Source organism: Saccostrea echinata, unplaced genomic scaffold (assembly GCF_033153115.1).
Source record: "Saccostrea echinata isolate AGI-Se365-2 ecotype Australia unplaced genomic scaffold, CSIRO_AGI_Sech_v1 ptg000004l, whole genome shotgun sequence".
Classification (NCBI taxonomy): domain Eukaryota; kingdom Metazoa; phylum Mollusca; class Bivalvia; order Ostreida; family Ostreidae; genus Saccostrea; species Saccostrea echinata.
This window is the reverse complement of record NW_026889753.1, coordinates 11,598,313-11,620,023: the sequence shown is the minus strand read 5'-3', so window position 1 is coordinate 11,620,023 and position 21,711 is coordinate 11,598,313. Positions and strand designations below refer to the sequence as shown.

General features: G+C 35.3%; 1 protein-coding gene across 1 annotated transcript in view; it reads left to right on the top strand.

The window, feature by feature from the left end:
• LOC133179172 (uncharacterized) overlaps nt 1-12,043 on the top strand; it is a 37,125-nt gene extending 25,082 nt beyond the window's left edge. Inside the window, exons 15-25 of the mRNA XM_061313955.1 lie at nt 274-458; nt 723-784; nt 3,678-3,779; nt 4,080-4,229; nt 4,763-4,831; nt 4,924-5,044; nt 7,887-8,031; nt 8,147-8,281; nt 8,412-8,561; nt 8,800-8,832; nt 10,845-12,043. Of these exons, the coding sequence (XP_061169939.1) occupies nt 274-458; nt 723-784; nt 3,678-3,779; nt 4,080-4,229; nt 4,763-4,831; nt 4,924-5,044; nt 7,887-8,031; nt 8,147-8,281; nt 8,412-8,561; nt 8,800-8,832; nt 10,845-11,071 (1,379 nt within the window). The 3' untranslated portion in view covers nt 11,072-12,043. The remainder of the gene's footprint in view (nt 1-273; nt 459-722; nt 785-3,677; nt 3,780-4,079; nt 4,230-4,762; nt 4,832-4,923; nt 5,045-7,886; nt 8,032-8,146; nt 8,282-8,411; nt 8,562-8,799; nt 8,833-10,844) is intronic.
• The last annotated feature ends 9,668 nt before the right edge of the window (nt 12,044-21,711 follow it).

The following is a 21,711-nucleotide window of genomic DNA, read 5'->3' as shown; positions in this document are numbered from 1 at the left end:
GCAGATATTGTCAAATTGTAAACACAGACACTACAGAACATTGTACATTGATATAAGAACACACATAAAAGCTATGTTATACACTGATTCAAGAATAATAGCCTCTCTGCTTCGCAGAGGAATCACAAACACATCAAAATATGTTATTTTTAAAGAACATTTTGATTGAAGAAAGTTGATACAAAAATGTTAAAATAAATCCCTAATAAAGGTAAGCATTCATGTTAAGCCCACAAAATGACTGATTATGATTTACCTTTCCAAAATTTGTAGAGAAACCAAGTGAAGAACAAGAGGGAAATGAAACCAAGAAGGTGGCTTTTCTTGATGAACATGAGCCATCCATGGAGGAAAAGAAAAGTCTCATCTCTACAACCTCCAAGTTTTCCAACTCTTCACTGCAGTCAATAGCTCACATAGGTCGACCTATCGCTCAGGTGTCCCGGATACCAGACCCGGTAAGGAACAGTGTGGGGGGGAGGGGGGGTGTTAGATCTTTAAAATTAAAATTTTCATTTAAAAAAGGATTTTTTTTTACATGACACACAACTGTCTGCAAAGTGATTAAATGCTTTACTTAAAGAAAAACTAAATTTTATGGTAATATTTTAATTTTACATCTTGACTGATGAGTTTATGGAAATCCTATTAACTACAAAATGGTCTTTCCTGCAAATTTATCATATATTACTTACATAGAGATCTTTTATAATCTGTGACAGGATGAAGAAGCAGCTGCTGCTCGGACACAGTTTGAGGCCAAGGCAGCAGTAGACATCCAGAGGTCTGTATAAATCTTCCTCCTTTGACTGGAGAGCTATATTACTTAAAAAAAATTTTTGTGTCATGCAACCAGCGCAAATGTTTTTATATACATTTAAGTTTTGTATAACTAGGCTAGGTGTTCTTTTATTTTTCATTCATTGGTTTTTTTTAGCTCACCTGAGCTGAAAGCTCAAGTGAGCTTTTCTGATCACATTTTGTCCGGCGTCCGTCTGTCTGTCCGTCTGTCTGTCTGTCCGTCTGTCTGTCTGTCTGTCTGTCTGTCTGTAAACTTTTCACATTTTCGACATCTTCTCAAGAACCACTGGGCCAATTTCAACCAAACTTGCCACAAAGTATCCTTGGGTAAAAGGGATTCAAGTTTGTTCAAATGAAGGCCACGCCCTCTTTCAAGGGGAGATAATTAGGAATTAGTGAAAAAATAATGGCAACATTTAAAAATCTTCTTCTCAAGAACCATAGGGTCAGGAAAGATGAAACTCATGTGGAAGTTTGTTCAAATCATGACCCCCGGGGCTAGGGCGGGGCCACAATGGAGGATCAAAGTTTTACATAGAAATATATAGGAAAAATCTTTAAAAATCTTCTTCTCAAGAACAGCAAAGCCATGATGAGTCATATTTATGTGGAAGCATCCTCAGGTAGTGTAGATTCAAGTTTGTTCAAACCATAACCCCCGGGGTAGGGCGTGACCACAATGGAGGATCAAAGTTTTACATAGAAATATATAGGAAACATTTTTAAAAATCTTCTCCTCAAGAACAGCAAAGTCATGATGAGTCATATTTATATGGAAGCATCTTCCGGTAGTGTAGATTCAAGTTTGTTAAAATCATGACCCCTGGGGGTAGGGCGGGGCCACAATGGAGGATCAAAGATTTACATAGAAATATATAGGAAAAATCTTTAAAAATCTTTTTCTCAAGAACAGCAAAGCCATGATGGGTCATATTTATATGGAAGCATCCTCAGGTAGTGTAGATTCAAGTTTGTACAAACCATGACCCCTGGGGGTAGGGCATGACCACAATGGAGGATCAAAGTTTTACATAGAAATATATAGGAAAAATCTTTAAAAATCTTCTTCTCAAGAACAACAAAGTCATGATGAGTCATATTTATATGGAAGCGTCCTCAGGTAGTGTAGATTCAAGTTTGTTCAAATCATGACCCCCAGGGGTAGGGTGGGGCCACAATGGAGGATCAAAGTTTTATATAGAAATAATTTATATAGGAAAAATCTTTAAAAATCTTCTTCTCAAGAACAGCAAAGCCATGATGTGTTTTATATATATGGAAGCGTCCTCAGGTAGTGTAGATTCAAGTTTGTTCAAATCATGACCACTGGGGGTAGGGCAGGGCTGCAATGGACTATCAAAGTTGTACATAGAAATATATAGGAAAAATCTTCTTCTCAGGAACAGCAAAGCCCAGATTGTTCATATTTATATGGAAACATCCACAGGTAGTGTAGATTCAAATTTATTCAAATCATGACCCCTAGGGGTAGGGTGGGGCCACAATGGAGGATCAAAGTTTTACATAGAAATGTATAGGAAAAATTTTAAAAATCTTCTTCTCAGGAACAGCAAAGCCCTGATTGATCATATTTATATGGAAGCATCTTCAGGTAGTGTAGATTCTATTTTGTTCAAATCATGACCCCCGTGGGTAGGATGGGGCCACAATGGAGGATCAAAGTCTTAAGTAGAAATATATAGGGAAATATCTTCTTCTGAAGAACTGCAAACCATGATTAGTCATATTTATATGGAAGCGTCCTCAGGTAGTGTAGATTCAAGTTTGTTCAAATCATGACCCCCAGGGGTAGGGTGGGGCCACAATGGAGGATCAAAGTTTTATATAGAAATAATTTATATAGGAAAAATCTTTAAAAATCTTCTTCTCAAGAACAGCAAAGCCATGATGTGTTTTATATATATGGAAGCGTCCTCAGGTAGTGTAGATTCAAGTTTGTTCAAATCATGACCACTGGGGGTAGGGCAGGGCTGCAATGGACTATCAAAGTTGTACATAGAAATATATAGGAAAAATCTTCTTCTCAGGAACAGCAAAGCCCAGATTGTTCATATTTATATGGAAACATCCACAGGTAGTGTAGATTCAAATTTATTCAAATCATGACCCCTAGGGGTAGGGTGGGGCCACAATGGAGGATCAAAGTTTTACATAGAAATGTATAGGAAAAATTTTAAAAATCTTCTTCTCAGGAACAGCAAAGCCCTGATTGATCATATTTATATGGAAGCATCTTCAGGTAGTGTAGATTCTATTTTGTTCAAATCATGACCCCCGTGGGTAGGATGGGGCCACAATGGAGGATCAAAGTCTTAAGTAGAAATATATAGGGAAATATCTTCTTCTGAAGAACTGCAAACCATGATTAGTCATTTTGATATGGAAGCATCCTCAGGTAGTGTAGATTCAGTTTTGTTCAAATGATGACCCCCAGGGGTTGGATGGGGCCCATTGGGGGATCAAAAGTTTTACATAAGAACATATAGAAAAAATATTTCTTCTCAAGTACAGGAAAGCTATGTTTAGTCATATTGATATGGAAGCATCTTCATGTAGTGTAGATTCAAGTTCAAATGATGACCCCTGGGATAGGGAGGAGCCACAATGGAGGATCAAATTTTTACAAAGGAATATATGGGAAAATTATTTTAAAATCTTCTCAAGTATAATAAAGCCATTTGTTATATTGACATGGAAGCATCATCAGGTAGTTTAAAATTCAAGCCACCCCCCCCCCCCCCCCCCCCACCCCCAGGTAATCTTTTCAATACTGAACTGATTTGTGCTTTTGCCTAGCCAATGTGCTCAGGTGAGCGATGTGGCCCATGGGCCTCTTGTTTTTTTTATAATTGCAGAATTTTCCGAGGTTATGTTGCAAGAAATGTTTACAAAAAACTAATGAAAGAAGAAAGAGAAAGACTTGAAGATGAACGAAAGGCGGCAGTAGAAATTCAGAGGTATTCAAAGCGTTAAAACAAGGAATATTTATTCTGTTATGTTCAGGTAAAAGTAAGTTTGTCCACAAAGTAATATAAAATACTCAGGACCAATAACAAATTTTCCTAATAAGGAAGGGTTGTGATCATTTCATATTTGCTGATTGTTACATTTTGTCAGTTTATTGAGCACAGTGATCAGTTACAACTTATTTGAGCAAAATTTCCACTACACATGTAAAAAAAAAATCCATTGAAATTGCAACAAACTGCTTTGAAGGGAGACAACTTGAACACACATTTATTTTTTTAATATAACAGGCGATACAGAGGTCACATGATCAGGAAATCTCAGATTTACAAACAAACGGGATTAAAAAAGGAGCACTTAGAGTGGGCAGCAAACTTCAAACGAATTCAGAATGAAAATAGCGACAGGAGGCAGAGGAAAATGGAGGCACTGGTTGAGAAGTAAGAACACGGCAAAATATCAGAAACTCGGTCATATGTCATAATGTAAAAAAAACTGTCAGAGCAAATAAATAGTTGATTTTCAATGTTCTTTTCATTGACAGGAAAAAATACACTAATTGAGCAAGCAACTATAAGGCAGATAAAATGAATCGGAAAATGGATTTTTTTTTCAAATTAATCACCTTTTTTCATCTGCTGTAATTCTTTCATTAACTAATTACAAATAGCATACAGTTTTGAATGTATTAATATATATATATATATGTATATACTTTTATTTTGGCATTATGAATATTCATTAAAGCTTGCAACAGTAACTGCAGTTTTAATAAAAAAGAATTATGAACTAAACATTTTGGGTTGGTAATTTTTTTCTTAATTATTTTATTTGAAATTAAAACTGTAACAATTTTAGTTTAGCTTAATTTTGAATGTTTTTGTGTATTAATGCTTTCCTTTGGTATGTATGATATGTAACACATTTGGGCTGTGGTGTTAACGCTTCACTTGACTTTGTGCTTGATTGACAGTAATACGCTCAATTACCAGAGAAGTGCCTCGAAACTCTCCTCCATTGGACCCCATGTTGACATTTATCAGTAAGTGTCCAGAGTTATCCTTCTTGGGTCTATGTCAGTGAAAATCTTCATGTTCAAATAACATTCAGATTCACCTCTACAATGATTTTCAGAATTTATCATCCGAAACAGACTGGTCCTACAAAACGTGACATGTTTAATGCTGCGACTCACATTCAAAGATATATACGAGGTTTCCTGGTCAGAAAGAGGTTTGAAAGGCTTAGGAGAAAGGTGAGTATCTTTTAATGCCTGTAGAACTCACTTGAACTTTATTTGGAGATTTGATGAAACTCAGATATGAAAAAAATAATGACTTCGTTTTATCTTGTGGGTTGAACATTAAATTTGTGTTTATATTGACATACGGAATTGTTAAAAAAAATCATTTTTTCCCCCTTGTTTGTAATCATTGTCAAATTGTTTTTAATTAACATTTCTATATTTCTCTGTTTAGCTTTTATTTCAATGTTTTTATGTTGATGTTCTGTAGTACGGGGTCCTTATGCTGAGCTACGAGGGCTGTTCGGAAATCATTGAGACATTTATGTTTACTCCATACAGAAAAGAGATAAATTCATGAAAATTTGTCAACATTTTATCGAGAACAAATAAATGAAATATGTAAAATTTCGAAATGAATAGGATAATTAGATAAGTCCCGGTGAAGATATATAGTTGCATTTGTCTATTGACCTGGAGCAGCTTCGCTACATTATTTTAACACATGCCAGCCTCAGATCTTTCTCATGTTGAAACGATTGGGAAGCATTAACTCTTCTTTCTTTGTCATCACATATAACATTCTATTAATTCAACTCTCTCTTTTCTTAAACGATCCTTTAAAAAAATAAAACCTGTGTTGTTCCTACCCCGATGTTAAATTACATGACAGTTGTAGTATATCATATACAGATTGACTTAGCATATGCAGTACGGATTTTTGCACCGCGAGTCAACGTTAATAAGTCCGTGAAAATTGATGGTTTTCCGGAGACCTTTTTTTTTGATTCTGGTTGAATTCTTTGTAAAAAAAAAATAATAATAATAACCAAGTGAATTATCAAACCTTTAGACATGTTTTTTCACATTGTTATTGTTTTAGCCTGTCATATAGTCTCGACAAGAGTTCTCCATAGTGCTACACAAATTTTAGGTATGCATGCTGCACCGCCTTGACATCAAAATCCATTTTGTTTTCATAATCAGATTTTTATACCATGCTAAAAGAAATTTTTTTTCAATGATTTTCTTATTTCTGATAGAAATTCTAACCAACTTGCACAAAATGAAGTCAAAAAAAATTTTAAAAATACACATATAACTTAAAATATTTTCGCTCTTACTATGGGTCCTCCGGGAGTTTGAACGTATGCATTACATATTTTCTGATGGAAATTCTAATAAACTTGCAGAAAATGAAGTCAAAATAAAATTCAAAAAATATATATATAACTTGAAATACTTTTTGCTCTTACTATGGGTACACAGGGAGTTTGAAGGTAGGCATTACATATTTTCAGTTATATAATTTTGTGACTGTGCCGGGTACCAATATCATGACACATTAGTATACCACTGAAAAGAAGAAATAAAAAAAATTATGAAATATTTCATGTTTTTATTAATTCTTAGTGATTGTTAAATGTATATATGCCAATTTTTAACAAAAGGCGTTCAGTAGAAAGAAGAATAAACACAATGTCTCAATAATTTCCAAACGTCTCTCGTACAAAGAATTGGTCCGACTCTGATTTACATACAACATAGGAGACATATTTTATGTTATTTTTTGGTGCATTGGTTCCACTAGAGATAGAGGACATCAAGTCATTTTGACACGTCCAGTGAAACGTTGATGTCAATCAGTAATTTATTACATAAAATATAAAGAGAGAGAGCCGCATGCAGTCGTTAGTGTCTCTTTCCTATATTCATTAGCAATTAGACAGATGGTTAAAAAAAAACAAATGTTTTATGCGCTGATGACATTTTTAGTAATATTCAAGTTTTTTGCAAATTGGATAACGATTTCTGATCATTTGTTTGTTACATGGTCTGAGGAAATAACAGTAATTCCCAGTGGGGCAGTAATTAGTTCTCTGTGAGGAATTTATAATGATGATCTCTGTCATGTCGCAGCATTCTTCAGAAATTGTTCATTTATGTTTAACATTAAGAGATTTTCTCCACTCTGCCAGACTATTATGTAATATCAAAAAAAGCTCTTTTACCCCCTGTCTTTTCTGGTACTATTTGATGAGTAGGCATTGTGTCATAATTGTTAATACATGTTCACATATTAGCTTAATAAGTATACCAAGTTCTATTCTTTTGCCACCTATTTTGATGATCTTATGTTGACATGTTCAAACTCACAATATCAAATATTGTATGTGTACTAATTTTTGAGTATCTATTTAAAATGAGTAAACAACAATAATTTGTGACTACTTTGACTCGCCATTCTGTTGTTTATATGTGTAATGTAGCTAAGACATAAGAGCACTGGGGACTAATGAATGTTAAGACTTTCTTCTACCAAAACTTCCTTCCTAGAGGTTACAATGGATCTATAAAGGTTCAGTCATGCAAAAGCTGTTGTCAGTATTGTGTCGGTCAAAGTTAGAAAAACCTCCATGCAACTTATTGACTGTGTTTGGTATATTATTTCAAAGGTAATTTTTTTCTCTAAAGGAAAAAATGGTTTGCCCAATGACTTGGTTCAGAATACTGGTCAATTTTTTTTGCATGACTTAGTAAAGACCTTCAGATTTACCTATGACTTTGTAAAAACTTGCACACAAATTTCTGGTTAGGCAAAGACTTGCAGATTTACCTAGGACTTTGTAAAGACTTCCACACAAAATTGTGACTTGATGAAGACTTGCAGACTAACCTGTGACTTTGTAAAGACTTCCACACAAACTTGTGACTGGATGAAGACTTGCAGACTTATCTGTGTCTTTGTAAAGACTTACATGCAGACTTACCTGTGACTTGATGAAGACATGCATACATGCCTTTGAATTGGTGAGGACTTGCAGACTGACCTGGTATTCCTCTTTTCTTTCAGTGTGTCTGGCTTGGGTCAGCTTATCCTAAAATGGTGAAAGAATACAAAAGCATGCTCAGGAAATGTCAGCTCAGGCATGGAGTTGACCGACCAAAGACCCCGTTCAGTCTCAGCGAAATGAATGAGTACCTTGATATGAGAAGGCGTAAGATTATTTTTGTCAAGCAAAGTCCCACAAAATATTTCTAATTTACAATTTTTGATGTCCATGATGAAAAACAAAGAGATTTTAAACCTGTTGAGATAATATTCTTTTGTAGGGTATGAGAGTGTGTTTGATAAGAAAGCCTTTGGTTCTGAGTTGGAGATTGGGGACTTGGAGTCGTTCTTCAAGGAGTGTGACATGTACCCATCTGCTTCCGAGATTGATGAAGCCATAGATGTTGTGTTCAATGGTAGGAAGTGATTGGAGAGAAATTAACACAGAATCACAATTTTATGCTACACTGTACTTTTTAGGAAAAAACTTTGTATCTTATGTTACAGTTGAACTGTAAAAACAAATATGTCTTTTCCAATGTTCAGGTCAGCAGATCAGGCGTGGGTTGTTAAAGCCTGAGGTTATGGAATTGGTGTTCTATATATACACACCACGGGCTACAGGGCTACCTAACTTACGACAGTCTACGTGGCTTAACCCCATCATTGACGGAGTGGAGGCCAGGAAACTCATAGGTCAGTGATCCTCAGCTCAACCAAATAAAAATAGCTGCTGGAATTTAAAAAGTAACCAAAGAAGCATATAACAGAGTGTACCAAAGCTATACTTAGAAAAACATTTATTCTGATGCAGTTAGAGGAATTTATTATTAGTATTTCGAAAATTCTAACATTTATGTAGGTTGAGTCATTATTTTTGTTTGGTGTACTATATAAGATGTATTCACTAAAATGTTTGATTGAATGCTTACAGCAAATGCATCTAACAAGAAAGGACAAACAAAGAGTAAGGCTTCAGTTCCCAAACCTTAAATAGTCAAACTGTAGAATTCTGTGAATCTTTTCACAAAAAATCTTACGATATATTTTTATCTTAAGTTAAAACTTATGATAAAAATCGTTTTCACAAAAATTCTTAAGAAAGTCGTAAGTGCAAAATCTGTCGTAACTTTACGAGAGCCCCAACCCTCTCTTAAGTATTTTAAAACCGATTTTATTGTAAAAATAAAACGGCAAAAATCAAAATACACGTTAAATTGAACTTTTAAAAGCAACTTCCAATTATATTTTATATTATTTCACAATCATTGTTGAAAAATTAAATGAAATACACTCGAAATATTTACGATGTAAGTTTCACTTAAGATTTTCATATGACCTACTTTTACGTCAGACTTGTGATTGTGACGTCAGATTTTAACTTCCTTGCTTCACAAACGATTGCATTCGATGTTTGTTGTCAATAATGTTTGTTATGCTGACAAATGTTGAAAACTAAGTTGTATTTTTATTTTCACCCACTTTTTTAAGGATTATAAAGCATATTGAAGTCGTTGCTAGGGATGAAGTCTGTCGTAAGTAAAATCTTAAGTTCAATCTGCTACGAATGCGTTCGTGGAACACACTTAAGATTTGTCGTAAGAGATTCTTAAGTTAAAATCTTACGTAAAAACTTAAGATTTTTTGTGAAAAGGGCAACTGTATTATATATATCCCAACAATGCATGATTATTTTCTGTCTTTCGTTTGCATTTTTATTTTCCTGGTAGACTTTTCTCTATTTTCCCTTCTCTTATATTTAATGATGCAATAATTATCTAAGTAAGCTATGATTAGGATGTATGAATTAGCCCTATACCTTATGTTTTATCCAGCAGGTGTTGAGCTGGTCTACATATCCAGTAGGCTATAGTGCTCTGTATTCCATATATTCTCTTTGATCTATCATATCTCTTTCTCTACCAACATTATATAGTATAAGTGTGTTGCATGCAGTATTTTTCTAATCTGGTAATCTTTAAATTTGTTTTTGAGAATCCTGCTTCCTCAAATATTATACAGTTAATTCTCATTAAATCACTAATTCTATACAGTTAATTCTCAATAAACCACAAATACTATACAGTTGATACTCAGTTAACTGCAAATACTATACAGTTAGTTCTCAATAAACCACCATTACTATACAGTTAATTCTCATTAAACCACCAATACTATACAGTTAATTCTCGATAAACCACCAATACTTTACAGTTAATTCTCAGTTAATCACAAATACTATACAGTTAATTCTTAATAAACCACCAACACTATAATGTAAATTCTCAGTTAACCACAAATACTATACATTTAATTCTCATTAAACCACCAATACTATACATTTAATTCTCATTAAACCACCAATACTATACACTGTCAGTTAATTCTTGATAAACCACGAATACTATACTGTAACAGTTAATTCTCAATAAACCACCAATATTGTATAGTTAATCATCAGTTAACCACAAATACTATACAGTTAATTCTTAATAACCACCACCTTTTGTTAATAAGAAATGTGGGTCAAAAGCTCTACAGAATTTGTGTTTGTTGTATTGAAATAAAATTTTCTGATTCTGGAATTTTTGCCCCAATGCATTTTGGATGTTTTCCGAGATAGTCAACTCATGAAGCCATAACTAAAAGTAAAATCATTTTTACAGTAAAATTAAAACCATATATCAGAAAAATGAATAAGAGTTCATGTTATAAGAAAATTATTTTATTTAATTCTTAAATTTCCCGGCTTAATTATTATACCTGGTAGGTTATCAGTTGGGTTATAAATAAAATTTTTCATTGCAGGAAAAAAGTGTTCCTAAAAAATGTAGTATTATTATTGCGAGAATGGCAATGAATCAAATGGCTTTAATTTGAGAATTAACTGTACTTTGCTTCTGAAGGTTATGCCAAAACTGAGGACAATGCTAGCAAAACCTTTTAGTAACGGATTTTATTTTATTGATCTTTTAATAGGAAGTGAATTTGTTGAAAAAGCACCACTAGAAGTTTGCGCCAAACTAGTGATAGAATCTCGTCGTGAGAGACGAGAGAAAGAACGAAAAGAAAAGGAGCAGAAACTGACGGAAGACCTCGCTCAGATGAAGGCAATCCGTGAAGAAGAGGCCTCGGAGAAGGAAAAGAAGAAGGTCATCGTTGTGACACCAGAGGAAGCCAAACAAGCCGCGTCCATAAAGCGATGATGACCGACATGTTTACTAGAGATATATATTGCTCAAAGGCATTGACAAAGAATATCCATGTTCTAAAACATTATTTAATGCATTGTTACAATCGCTGATGAATGATATCCAGTGTTTTCTTTATCTAGTCTAAAAAGAGAGTAGAAGTCATTTATACGTCCATCATTTGTAATACATGTACAGCTGTAGAAGTGGATATTTTTGCATATTTATTAAGTATACAAATTAGAAAAAAATCTGAAGGCATGGAGGTTACTTATTCATAACTTTTGTTAATGCCAGTAAAATGTTTATATTTATGGGAAAGTTTTTCTCTAGTTTGTAGTGTAAATTATGCCTGCATGTTGCTATGGTATGGTTTTATGTCCTTGAACTTGACAAAATGGCAATGTTGAATGGCAACACTTTGTTAGTTTGTGGTTATTAGTACAAGCCATATGGTAGAGAGGATTTTCTGTGGTTATTAGTACCAGCCATATGGTAGAGAGGGTTTTCTCTACAGTAAAACACATTTATAGTGGACACGTATTTTAAACTGAATATCTGTGTAAAATGAAGCAATTTGGCTGTCCCAGCAGTTTTTTTTTATCACTGTTTTTCTTTATTGTTTTATGTTATTACCATAAATGAGAGGAATACAGCATACAAACTATTTTGTGCATTTACTGTGATACATGGGAATCAGTATTATTGTTTTTATTTTACATATATTTTAACTATAAGGTGGTGTTTGCTACCACTTTGTGTCAAATTCTTATTACTTTTGCTATGTGTGCTATATATATCTACATCTACTGGACATATATACCTTATACCTGGCACTGGTCTCTTATTCAAATACTTTCATTATTCAAATGCTTTCATTATTTATCTGAACTTTGACTTCTCATGACTTTTCATTCTATTTTTACATGTTTTGATGTTATAATTTATTATAAGACACATTTTTTCCTGTTGAGAACAAAATGAAAGTTAACCTCTTAAGAGGATCTGAATTTCTTTGATGTTCAGAATGTTTATATAATTTTTCTGCATTTTGACATTATATTATACACCTATTTACTGGCTAATATGACAATAGCAAGATTGTTCCCCAAGCCAGTAACTATTTCCTATAGCAAAGCCGAGGGAACCTGCGGAACAGCCGAGGGAAATAGTTGCTGTCAAGGGGGACAATAAACTTGCTATTGTCCTCATAGCCAGTAAATAGGAGTTTTATTATACCGAAGCAGATTTACTTGTGTCGCGTCATGATCTGGATAAAACCAGAAAAGTTCCAAGAGGAAACTCAAGAGAAATCAAATGCTGCCGGTGAATAGTTCATTAACAATTAATAGCTCAAAAACTATTTCATGGTAGAGGCTTTTAAAAAAAAAAAAAGCAGGTTTATTCATCATACTTTTACATAGAAAAAAAATACACAGAGGTATAATAAATATATAAGTAGATTCTTTGTTACTGAAGTTGTTCTCAGGTTTTAAGATTCCCCAAGAAGTGACTTGGTAACAGATTGTACTTTAATTAGAAGTAAATTTGACAGCAAACATTTCATGGTCTTGACTATATAAGTCATCTATTTATTTTCATATTTATCTAATGATATATTTGATTCATTTTGTACATTTATTTATAAGGACATCTGTCTGTATGTTGAAAATTTAGAAAACTTTATGCTTCATATGTATTATTAAGAAAATGATATACATTGACATACAGAGAATGGTCTTGGGATTTTTAGACTTTACATATTTATGTGCACACAGATACATGAGACTTTTATGTCAGTATGTTTCATCAGACATATTTTTAGATCGTTTGTCTGTTTACTTTGTATTCAGATTGAGACTGTGATATTTTTTAATAAAAAGGAAATATTATTAGTTTAAAACTGTCATCATTATTTCACATTTCAGAGTCCTATAAATGCCTTACCTTAGAAGGTGGGCTATACTTCAAAATCCTTATTTTTTTTGTTGGAGGTTTAATTTTCATTGTTTGGTGACATAAAGAGAGCCAGAAATTCATGTTCTTCATGAAATACAGTATCATGTTTACTGTCTTCCACAAAGACCCAATATTTTTTTTCCTTGAAAACAAAAAATTGACCCCACAAAAATAAGTTATTTTACAGTGTAGGATTGTGTTATATACAGTTTCAGTGTTTCTGTATTTGTTGTTGCATTTATCTGGCCTGTTATTTATCCATGCCTCCCCAATACTTCTTTTATACTTGCAACCCTGACTGAAGGTTGAAAATCACACTAAAGTTTGCAAAAAAGATTTGCACATCTCATTAAACAATTACTGAAAAGAACAAAATGTGTTTGTGAAACACTGATGCCCCCGTATGACAACTTATAGCAAATGTTAAACTTTCTCAAATGCAAATCAAATATGTTGGTACCTAAAGTAAGGTCTTGCCTGTGAAATATGAAAGCCCTAGCAGCAACCATTGAATAGATATGGAAAAGCTTAACGTTTTTTTCAAGAGTATGTCAAACATCAAGGTCAAGGTCAAATTATCAAAATTAATGGTGCCCAAGGAAAGGCTTTCTCCCAAGAAATACACAGGTGAAATATGAAAACCGAAGCACCAATCGTTCAACAGTTATGACCAAGGTTAAAGTTTTCCAAAAGTAGGTCAAACTTCAAGGTCAAAGGGTCAAAGTTGTTGTTATCCAAAGAAAGGTCCTGTCACAAGGATTACATATGTGAAGTATGAAAGCAATAGCACCAACCGTTCAAAAGTTATGGCCAAAGTTAGTTTCCAAAAGTAGGTCAAACTCCAAGGTCAAAGGATCAAATTTGTTGATATCCAAAAAAAGGTCCTGTCACAAGGATTACATATGTGAAGTATGAAAGCCACAGCACCAACCTTCAAACGTTATGGCTAACGTTAAAGTTTCCCAAAAGTAGGTCAAACTCCAAGGTCAAAGGGTCAAAGTTTTTGGTATCAAAAGAAAGGTCTTGTCACAAGGATTATATATGTGAAGTATGAAAGCAATAGCACCAACCGTTCAAAAGTTATGGCCAAAGTTAAAGTTTCCCAAAAGTAGGTCAAACTCCAAGGTCAAAGGGTCAAATTTGTTGATATCCAAAAAAGGTCTTGTCACAAGGATTACATATGTAAAGTATGAAAGCCCTAGCACCAACCGTTCAAGTGGCCAAGGTTAAAGTTTTCCAAAAGTAGGTCAAACACCAAGGTCAAAGGGTCAAAGTTGTTAGTATCCAAAGGAAGGACTTGTCACATAAATTACACATGTGAAGTATGAAAGCCCTAGCACCAACCGTTCAAAAGTTATGGACAAGGTTTAAGTTTTTCAAAAGTAGGTCAAACTCCAAGGTCAAAAGGTCAAATATGGTGGTACCCAAAGAAAGGTCTTGCCACAAGGAATACACATGTGAAATATGAAAGCCATAGGTCCAACCGATCAAAAGGTATGGGCAGGGTTTAAGTTTTTGCGGACAGACAGACGGACGGACAGGGCAAAAACTATATACCCCCGAATCTTCGATACGGAGGGATAAAAATAACACATTCAGGTGTGGTCAATTACATACACTCCACTGAAGTTGCAGCTCAGACATTGTCTCAAACATCTCACTGTCCGGTGACCTTCACCTTTGAGGTACAGGCTTGAGTTAAGATGAGATGCATCTTTGGGCCAAGAAGGTTCCAGGGGGGAGGGGGGGGGTCTCAAGTCATAGAAGAGCACTGGGAGTAAGAGTAATGGCATTTTTTGATGGACACAAAATCCAAAAAGCAATCTAAACTGTTTTCAACGTTATAGCATGGAACAGATGTAATGCCATTTGACCCCATCATCCCCAAAACAAATTTCAATTTTTTTTTTCATCATTACGTGATACAAATATGCCACCTTTATCGTTTTCAAGTTGCATGGAAACCCTTCATGACAAAACAAGTACTAAGTAAAAGCGATGTTCATTGATTCTGTAACCTCGTTATGTAATTTTAAGCGAATATACAACAGATCTATAATAACACATATATACATGTGTATAACCATCCTCAGGATATACCAAATGTCCATTCTTAGCAACAAATGCCAAACCATTTAAACCCTGTGATGCAAAAAAATCACCTGTAGCCAAACTTGGCTTCAGACAACCCTATGGTACATAATATTCTAGTCAACCTGATTGACATGGGTGATGGGTATCGAAGGTATTTCAGAAAGTTACTCTTTAAATATGTAATCATCCTTTGAAATACACGAAATACACCTGGCAATGGAAAAACTTTTCGGTGATGATGATGACGATGACAGCGCCAGAGAATCAGCAACTAGTTCTTTTACAGTTATCCTAAGCAGTTATGCAAAAATCCGTAAAACTGTCTTCAAAGAGTCCAGGCAAGCTATAAATCAACATTGTAAATTATAATCCAGGCGAGCTATAAATCAAAACCATCCGCAAAATTGTTTGGGCAAGCTGTATCATGCGCAGATTTAGAGGGGGTGGGGGTCCGGAACCACCCCCCTCAGGAATTTGCAGAGTTATCAAAAGTATATACTGAAGCAAATAGAAAATGACTTTGGACCCCCCCCCCCCTTAGAAAACGTGAACCCCACCATCACAGTCACCACGAAAAAGGTGTTTTTCACGTTTGGGAAATGAATTTTACGTGTTTTTTTTTTTTTTGTTTTGTTTTTTTTTTTTTTTTTTGGTCAAGTAACTTTTGGGTTGGAATTTTTTTTTCACTGGGCTGAACCCCCCCCCCCCTTTGGAAAAAATTTCCTGGATCCACGCCTATGTATATCAACAACTATCAACAAAATATATACACAGTTGTTTAAGCGAACTATAAAATGAAAATTATCACTATCCTGCTTAAAATTCTAGAAATAATCGGCACAATTAGCTGTTCCGACTTTACGTCGCAGTATTGGGACCGAACATTAACTTACATGTACATGTTAATCTGGTGACTGTTGCCCTGCGAGTAATTGTACCTCTGCCTTTAACCACAGAAAGGTGTCTTTTAAACATCATTTGGTAGTACACTACTGCTACAGAAACCTGATGCAGAGAGTTGGATCATGTTGAGTTAACAGGCGTGGAGACACGAGTACATTGGACAAATGGTCGGTCATCCAAAGAAAGAGAGGGCATCTTGTTAAAAGCAAGAGGGAGGAAAACAAAGTTTCGTCAAAATCGTTGGTTTATTCCCTTTTTAAGAAGAGGGACGTGCTTTGGGTTGAATACTCAAGGAAAACATGGATTTTGCTAACAACAGTATTGGCACTGCAATCAAGAGAGAACAATAAATAAATAATATAACCAGAAACATGTCCAAAGGAAATGCATGTCCTGTCCAGGGTTCATTAGTAATGAAACATGAATATTTGTATTAGTGCATAAAGACTGATAAAAATATCTTGAATAGTTTCTTTGAAACGTAGTCAAACACAAATCTAAGAAAAGTGAAGTCAAGGTAGAGGAAAGATCAAAGTCAAAAAATGTTGATGAAGTTGAATCAGTATATATGTATTTTAAAAAAATCTTGAATAGTTTCTTTGAAACTGAGTTAAACACTTATCTACTTTAAGAAAAGTGGGGTCAAAGGGATGGTCAAGACCAAAAAAAGTTTATGCAGTTGAATACTTCTCGTCAATATGTATCAGTATATATAAAGTTTGATAAAAATATCTTGAATAGAATCTTTGAAACTGGGCTAAACGCAGAGTATGACGGAAGGACAGACAAAAGGAGGAACACTATTCCCCGAACATATTCATGGCGGGGCATAAAAATGAGCAAAATTTTGTATTGGCTTTCTGTCTTTCAACATAAAAATATCAGAGGATTTCATTGTCAACAACATACTAAACCAACAACAGAGATGAGAAAATGCAAAAAATGAAGTATGTTGTCAGTTCTTGGAAGTTTTATAGGGTAATAGGATGGCTTCCGGAAAGTCACTTGTATTGGTAGAGGGGATAATGTCTATACTCACAAACAATTGAATGTGACGCTGTTTTATAATAGAAAATAAGACAGACTGTCATTAAGAGGAACATAACTAGATATTTCAGAAATGAGACATTGTCCCAGCAGCAATAAAAGAAAAGAAAATAGTGATACAAAAAATACAGGATATGATATTAAAACAGTTTTTAAGAGAGATCTAGGTGTTGGCAGGAGAGTGTGTTATAGCAAGGGAATGCTGCAAATAAAATTGTTGGAACGTGTAACTGTAACAAGGACTGTTTTCATTATATATGTAACTATAACAAGGACCATTTTTAGATTGTGTTACTGTTACAAGGACCATCCGTCTTCAAAACGTGTAACTGTAACAAGGACTGACGTCAAAACGTGTAACTGTAACGAGGACCGTCATACGAACGTGTAACTTTAACAAGAACCGTCGCCAGTAAATGTTACTGTAACAAGGACAGTCGTCAGAACGTGTAACTGTAACAAGGACCGTCGTCATTATATGTAACTGTAACAAGGACCGTCGTCAATATATGTTACTGTAATAAGGACCGGCATCATAACGTGTAACTGTAATAAGGACCGTCGTCAGAATGTGTAACTGTTACAAGGATGGCCATCGGTATATGTTACTTTAACAAGGATCATTGTCAGAACGTGTAACTGTAACAAGGACTGTCGTCAGTATATATTACTGTAACAAGGACCGTCGTCAGAACAGGTAATTGTAAGAAAGACCGTCGTCAGAACGTGTAACTGTAACAAGGACCGTCGTCAGAACGTGTAACTGTAACAAGGACCGTCGACAGAACGTTTAACTGTCACAAGGACATCTTCAGATCGTGTAACTGTAAACAGGACCGTCTTCAGAACGTATATCTGTACAAGGACTGACGTAAAAACGTGCACTGTAACAAGGACCGTCGTCAATATATTTAACTGTAAAAAGGACCGTTGTCAGAAAGTTTAACTGTAACAAGGACTGTTGTCATTATATGCAACTGTAACAAGGACCGTCTTTAGAACGTGTAACTGTAACAAGGACTGACGTCAAAAACGTGTAACTGTAATGAGGACCGTCATAAGATTGTGTAACTGTAACAAGGACCGTCGTCAATGTATGTTACTGTACTAAGGACCGTCGTCAGAACGTACCACTGTAGGACCGTCGTCATTATATCTAACTGTAACACGGACTGTCGTCAAAACGTGTTATTGTGACAAGGATCGTCGTCAGAACGTGTAACTGTAACAAAGACCGTTGTCAGAACGAGTAACTGTTATAAGGACCGTCATCGGTATATGTTACTGTAACAAGGATCGTTGTCAGAACATGTAACTGTAACAAGGACCGTCATCAGAATGTTTACCTATAACAAGGACCGTCGTCAGTCCGTGTAACTGTAAAAAGGACCGTCGTCAGAACGTGTAACTGTCACAAGGACCGTCCTCAGATCATGTAACTGTAAAATGGACCGTCTTCAGAACGTATAACTGTAACAAAAACTGACATCAAAACGTGTAACTGTAACAAGGACCATCATGAGAACTTGTAACGTTTACAAGGAACGTCGTCAGTATATGAAACTGTAACAAGGACCGTCGTCAGAACGTCATACTGTAACGAGGACCGTCGTCAGAACGTGTAACTGTAACAAGGACCGTTGTCAGAACGTGTAAATGTAACAAGGACCGTCGTCAGAACGTGTAAATGTAACAAGGACCGTCGTCAGAACGTTTACCAGTAACAAGGACCGTCGTCAAAACATGTAACTGTAACAAGGACCGTCTTCAGATCGTGTTACTGCAAAAAGGACCGTCTTCAGAACGTGTAACTGTTACAAGGACCGTCGTCAAAACGTGTAACTTTAAAAGGGACCGTCGTCAGTATATGCAACCGTAAAGACCGTGGTCAGAACGTGTAACTGTTACAAAAAAAAAACGTCGTCATGCCAGACATCTTCTTTCCTATGTTGAAAATATACGTGGTAAATGCGTTAGAGGTTGCAAAAATAAGACAATTCTGGAAAGAGAAGAATTAAGTGAAATGGACACATTTCAAATAGAGGATTTAAATAGGAGAGGTTTTATTAATATTTTAAGTTTGCTGAACATTTTAATAATCTTTACAATCATATAGACATAAGCTTTCTTCGATGATGCAAACTCTACAGAGGACCAAAAGTCCCATGGAATGAAATACAGAAAGCACAAGTATATTTAGTAAACACTTTTTTTCTTTCTTTTTTTTTGTGTGATCTGTGTTAGATTTATATTTGAAGGCGTGGTATGTCATAGATCGCCTTTTGTTTAGGAAAGCCGTCGAGTCAATCAGCCGTTAAAGCTGAACACGACTCGTAAATAGGCATACGCCATTTTCGATATTACTATCTACGATATCAGCACCGGAGTATACTCTATCTTCGCATTCGTTACACCTGACTGCTTTATTATCACGGGTATTGGCGTGGAATGGCGACCTGTGTTCGTGCTGGTTATCTTGCATTACCTTTGTTTGCATTTTATTGCAGTAACGTGTATTTCTGTTTGTAAACTGCACTGACCTGTGCAACTGTTGTAAGTTTCTTTGGTATCTTACTCTCCTGCATTAGAAGAAGTACACAGTTATTTTTTTTTTTTTGTCGCTACCGAGTGCTGTATAGCATACGTCCGTCTACACCGGTGACGATTGATTACACTGAACAGTGACTAAGTGAGCGGCTTTATATATGGGCCCTCAGATATAGCGAGAGTCCAATCGAATATGGCGGACACATTCCTTTTACGAATCGTGTTCAGCTTTAAGAAAAAGAGTAGGCAATATCTTGGTTATGATGACTGATAAGAAAGAAAAGCTGGAAAACCATTCCTTAGAATCAAATAACTAGAGTCTTGCAAAGATTAGCTAGGTCGACATTGTTGAAGGATTTATTCAACAAACAAAACTGTAAACAAGTGGTTATTGGGAGAAATCATGTTCAAATGGCACATCAAAGACAATACTGATGTTCTTGCATTACCAGTAATCTAGATGCACAAGAGAAGGGATGTGTGCACAGTTTATTTTAAGGGAGAAAATGTGAGGAGATGTCAGCTTTGGGTAAAGTAACATTGAGGCGTGTTCCCGTACAAAATAAACTGTTCCATCATGACATAGCAGATTGTATTCAGATTTACACTGGCGTTCCCTTCATCTAACCTTAACATCCATTCTTAAGTATCAGAATCACCGTCATCCTGGCCATTTTCTTTCTCAAACTCTCTATCACCTGCCTTGAGGAGTTGAGGTCGAGTATTCCTTGAATAGACAGACACGCAAAAGAAACGCAACAACTAGTTCACTTCAAATACCAGTATTTGTTCATTTTTATCTAATGAAATTTAACACAGATTTTTACAGCAAGAGATAATTGATTAAAGACATTGGACATTTGATTGGAAATTTGAACATTATCACGTAACTTGAGAAAGGTAACCGGTAAACCCCCCCCCCTCCCCAATTTTCTCAATTTCCTAAGTTTCTCCGTCAGGAACATCTGTTACGACTCATGGGCGGATTTAGAGGGGGTCCGCCCCCCCCCACCCCCTTTGTGACCAAAAATATACAAATTAAGATATCAAATTTCTGTTGTTAGGCATTGTCCCCCTCCTCTTCCTTTCAAGAAACCCGGATCCGCCACTGCGGCTCGGATTCTACGATGCACTGAGTTCACCAGTCTCTCTTTCTCTTGACGTGAGCAAAAAGTCTTGAAGTACCTATTTCACAGATTCTGTAGTCGATTACTCGATTCCGACACAGCGAAGTACTTAACCCTTGGTCTTCCGAACTGTCATCTTGATATGCACTTTAATGTTTCCAGATTGGGGTGGGGCTTTGGTTCGATAACAGGATGAGAATCAATCAACCGCTACATTATTGACTATGCATGTTGAAGATGTCCTAAATTTACAGTACAAAAGTGTAAAAGATGTCTGATATTTTCCTGAAAAGTGGAAATCGAGTTTCTTTTGCAAGTCAGTATATTACCTCTGCCAAATACGTAATGAATACAGTATATTATTTCTGCCAAATACGTAATGAATACATCAATTAATGTCTTTGAAATATAAGCCTACAGTGTGCTTCTTACTTCTCAGACTTTCTAGAATATAGTTGGAAGCGTCAAATCCTTTCATAGTTTAGTAAAATTATAACACTTTTGGAAACATATATTTGATATTCATCGATCACCACACGTTCTAATTACTGTGAATTGTTCAGGCACGCTGGCGTTTCTAAGAACTCACGTGGTTTTGATAATTTGATGACATTTTATATTAAAATGATTAATCTTAGGCTCAGACAAAGAACTAAGAATGAGGGACCTTAGTGGGGTCAGTAGATTGTCCTGGACAATATTTATCATGGTCAGTCTGAGACAAAACTGTGGCCATTATTACCCACAATTTACACGATCAGCTGACAAAGAGAAAAACGCCAGGAATATGGGCACACGACATCCAACATTACGATTATTAGATATGGAAAATAGTTATTGATTATGATTAATGACAAACTTTGCACGACGGCGGTTGTTGATGGGAATTATTTTGTAATCCCCCCCCCTTTAAATGTCAAAATTGGGGGCAAACATTTTAATAACGTATACGACTTACCAGAAATAAACCATTTGAAA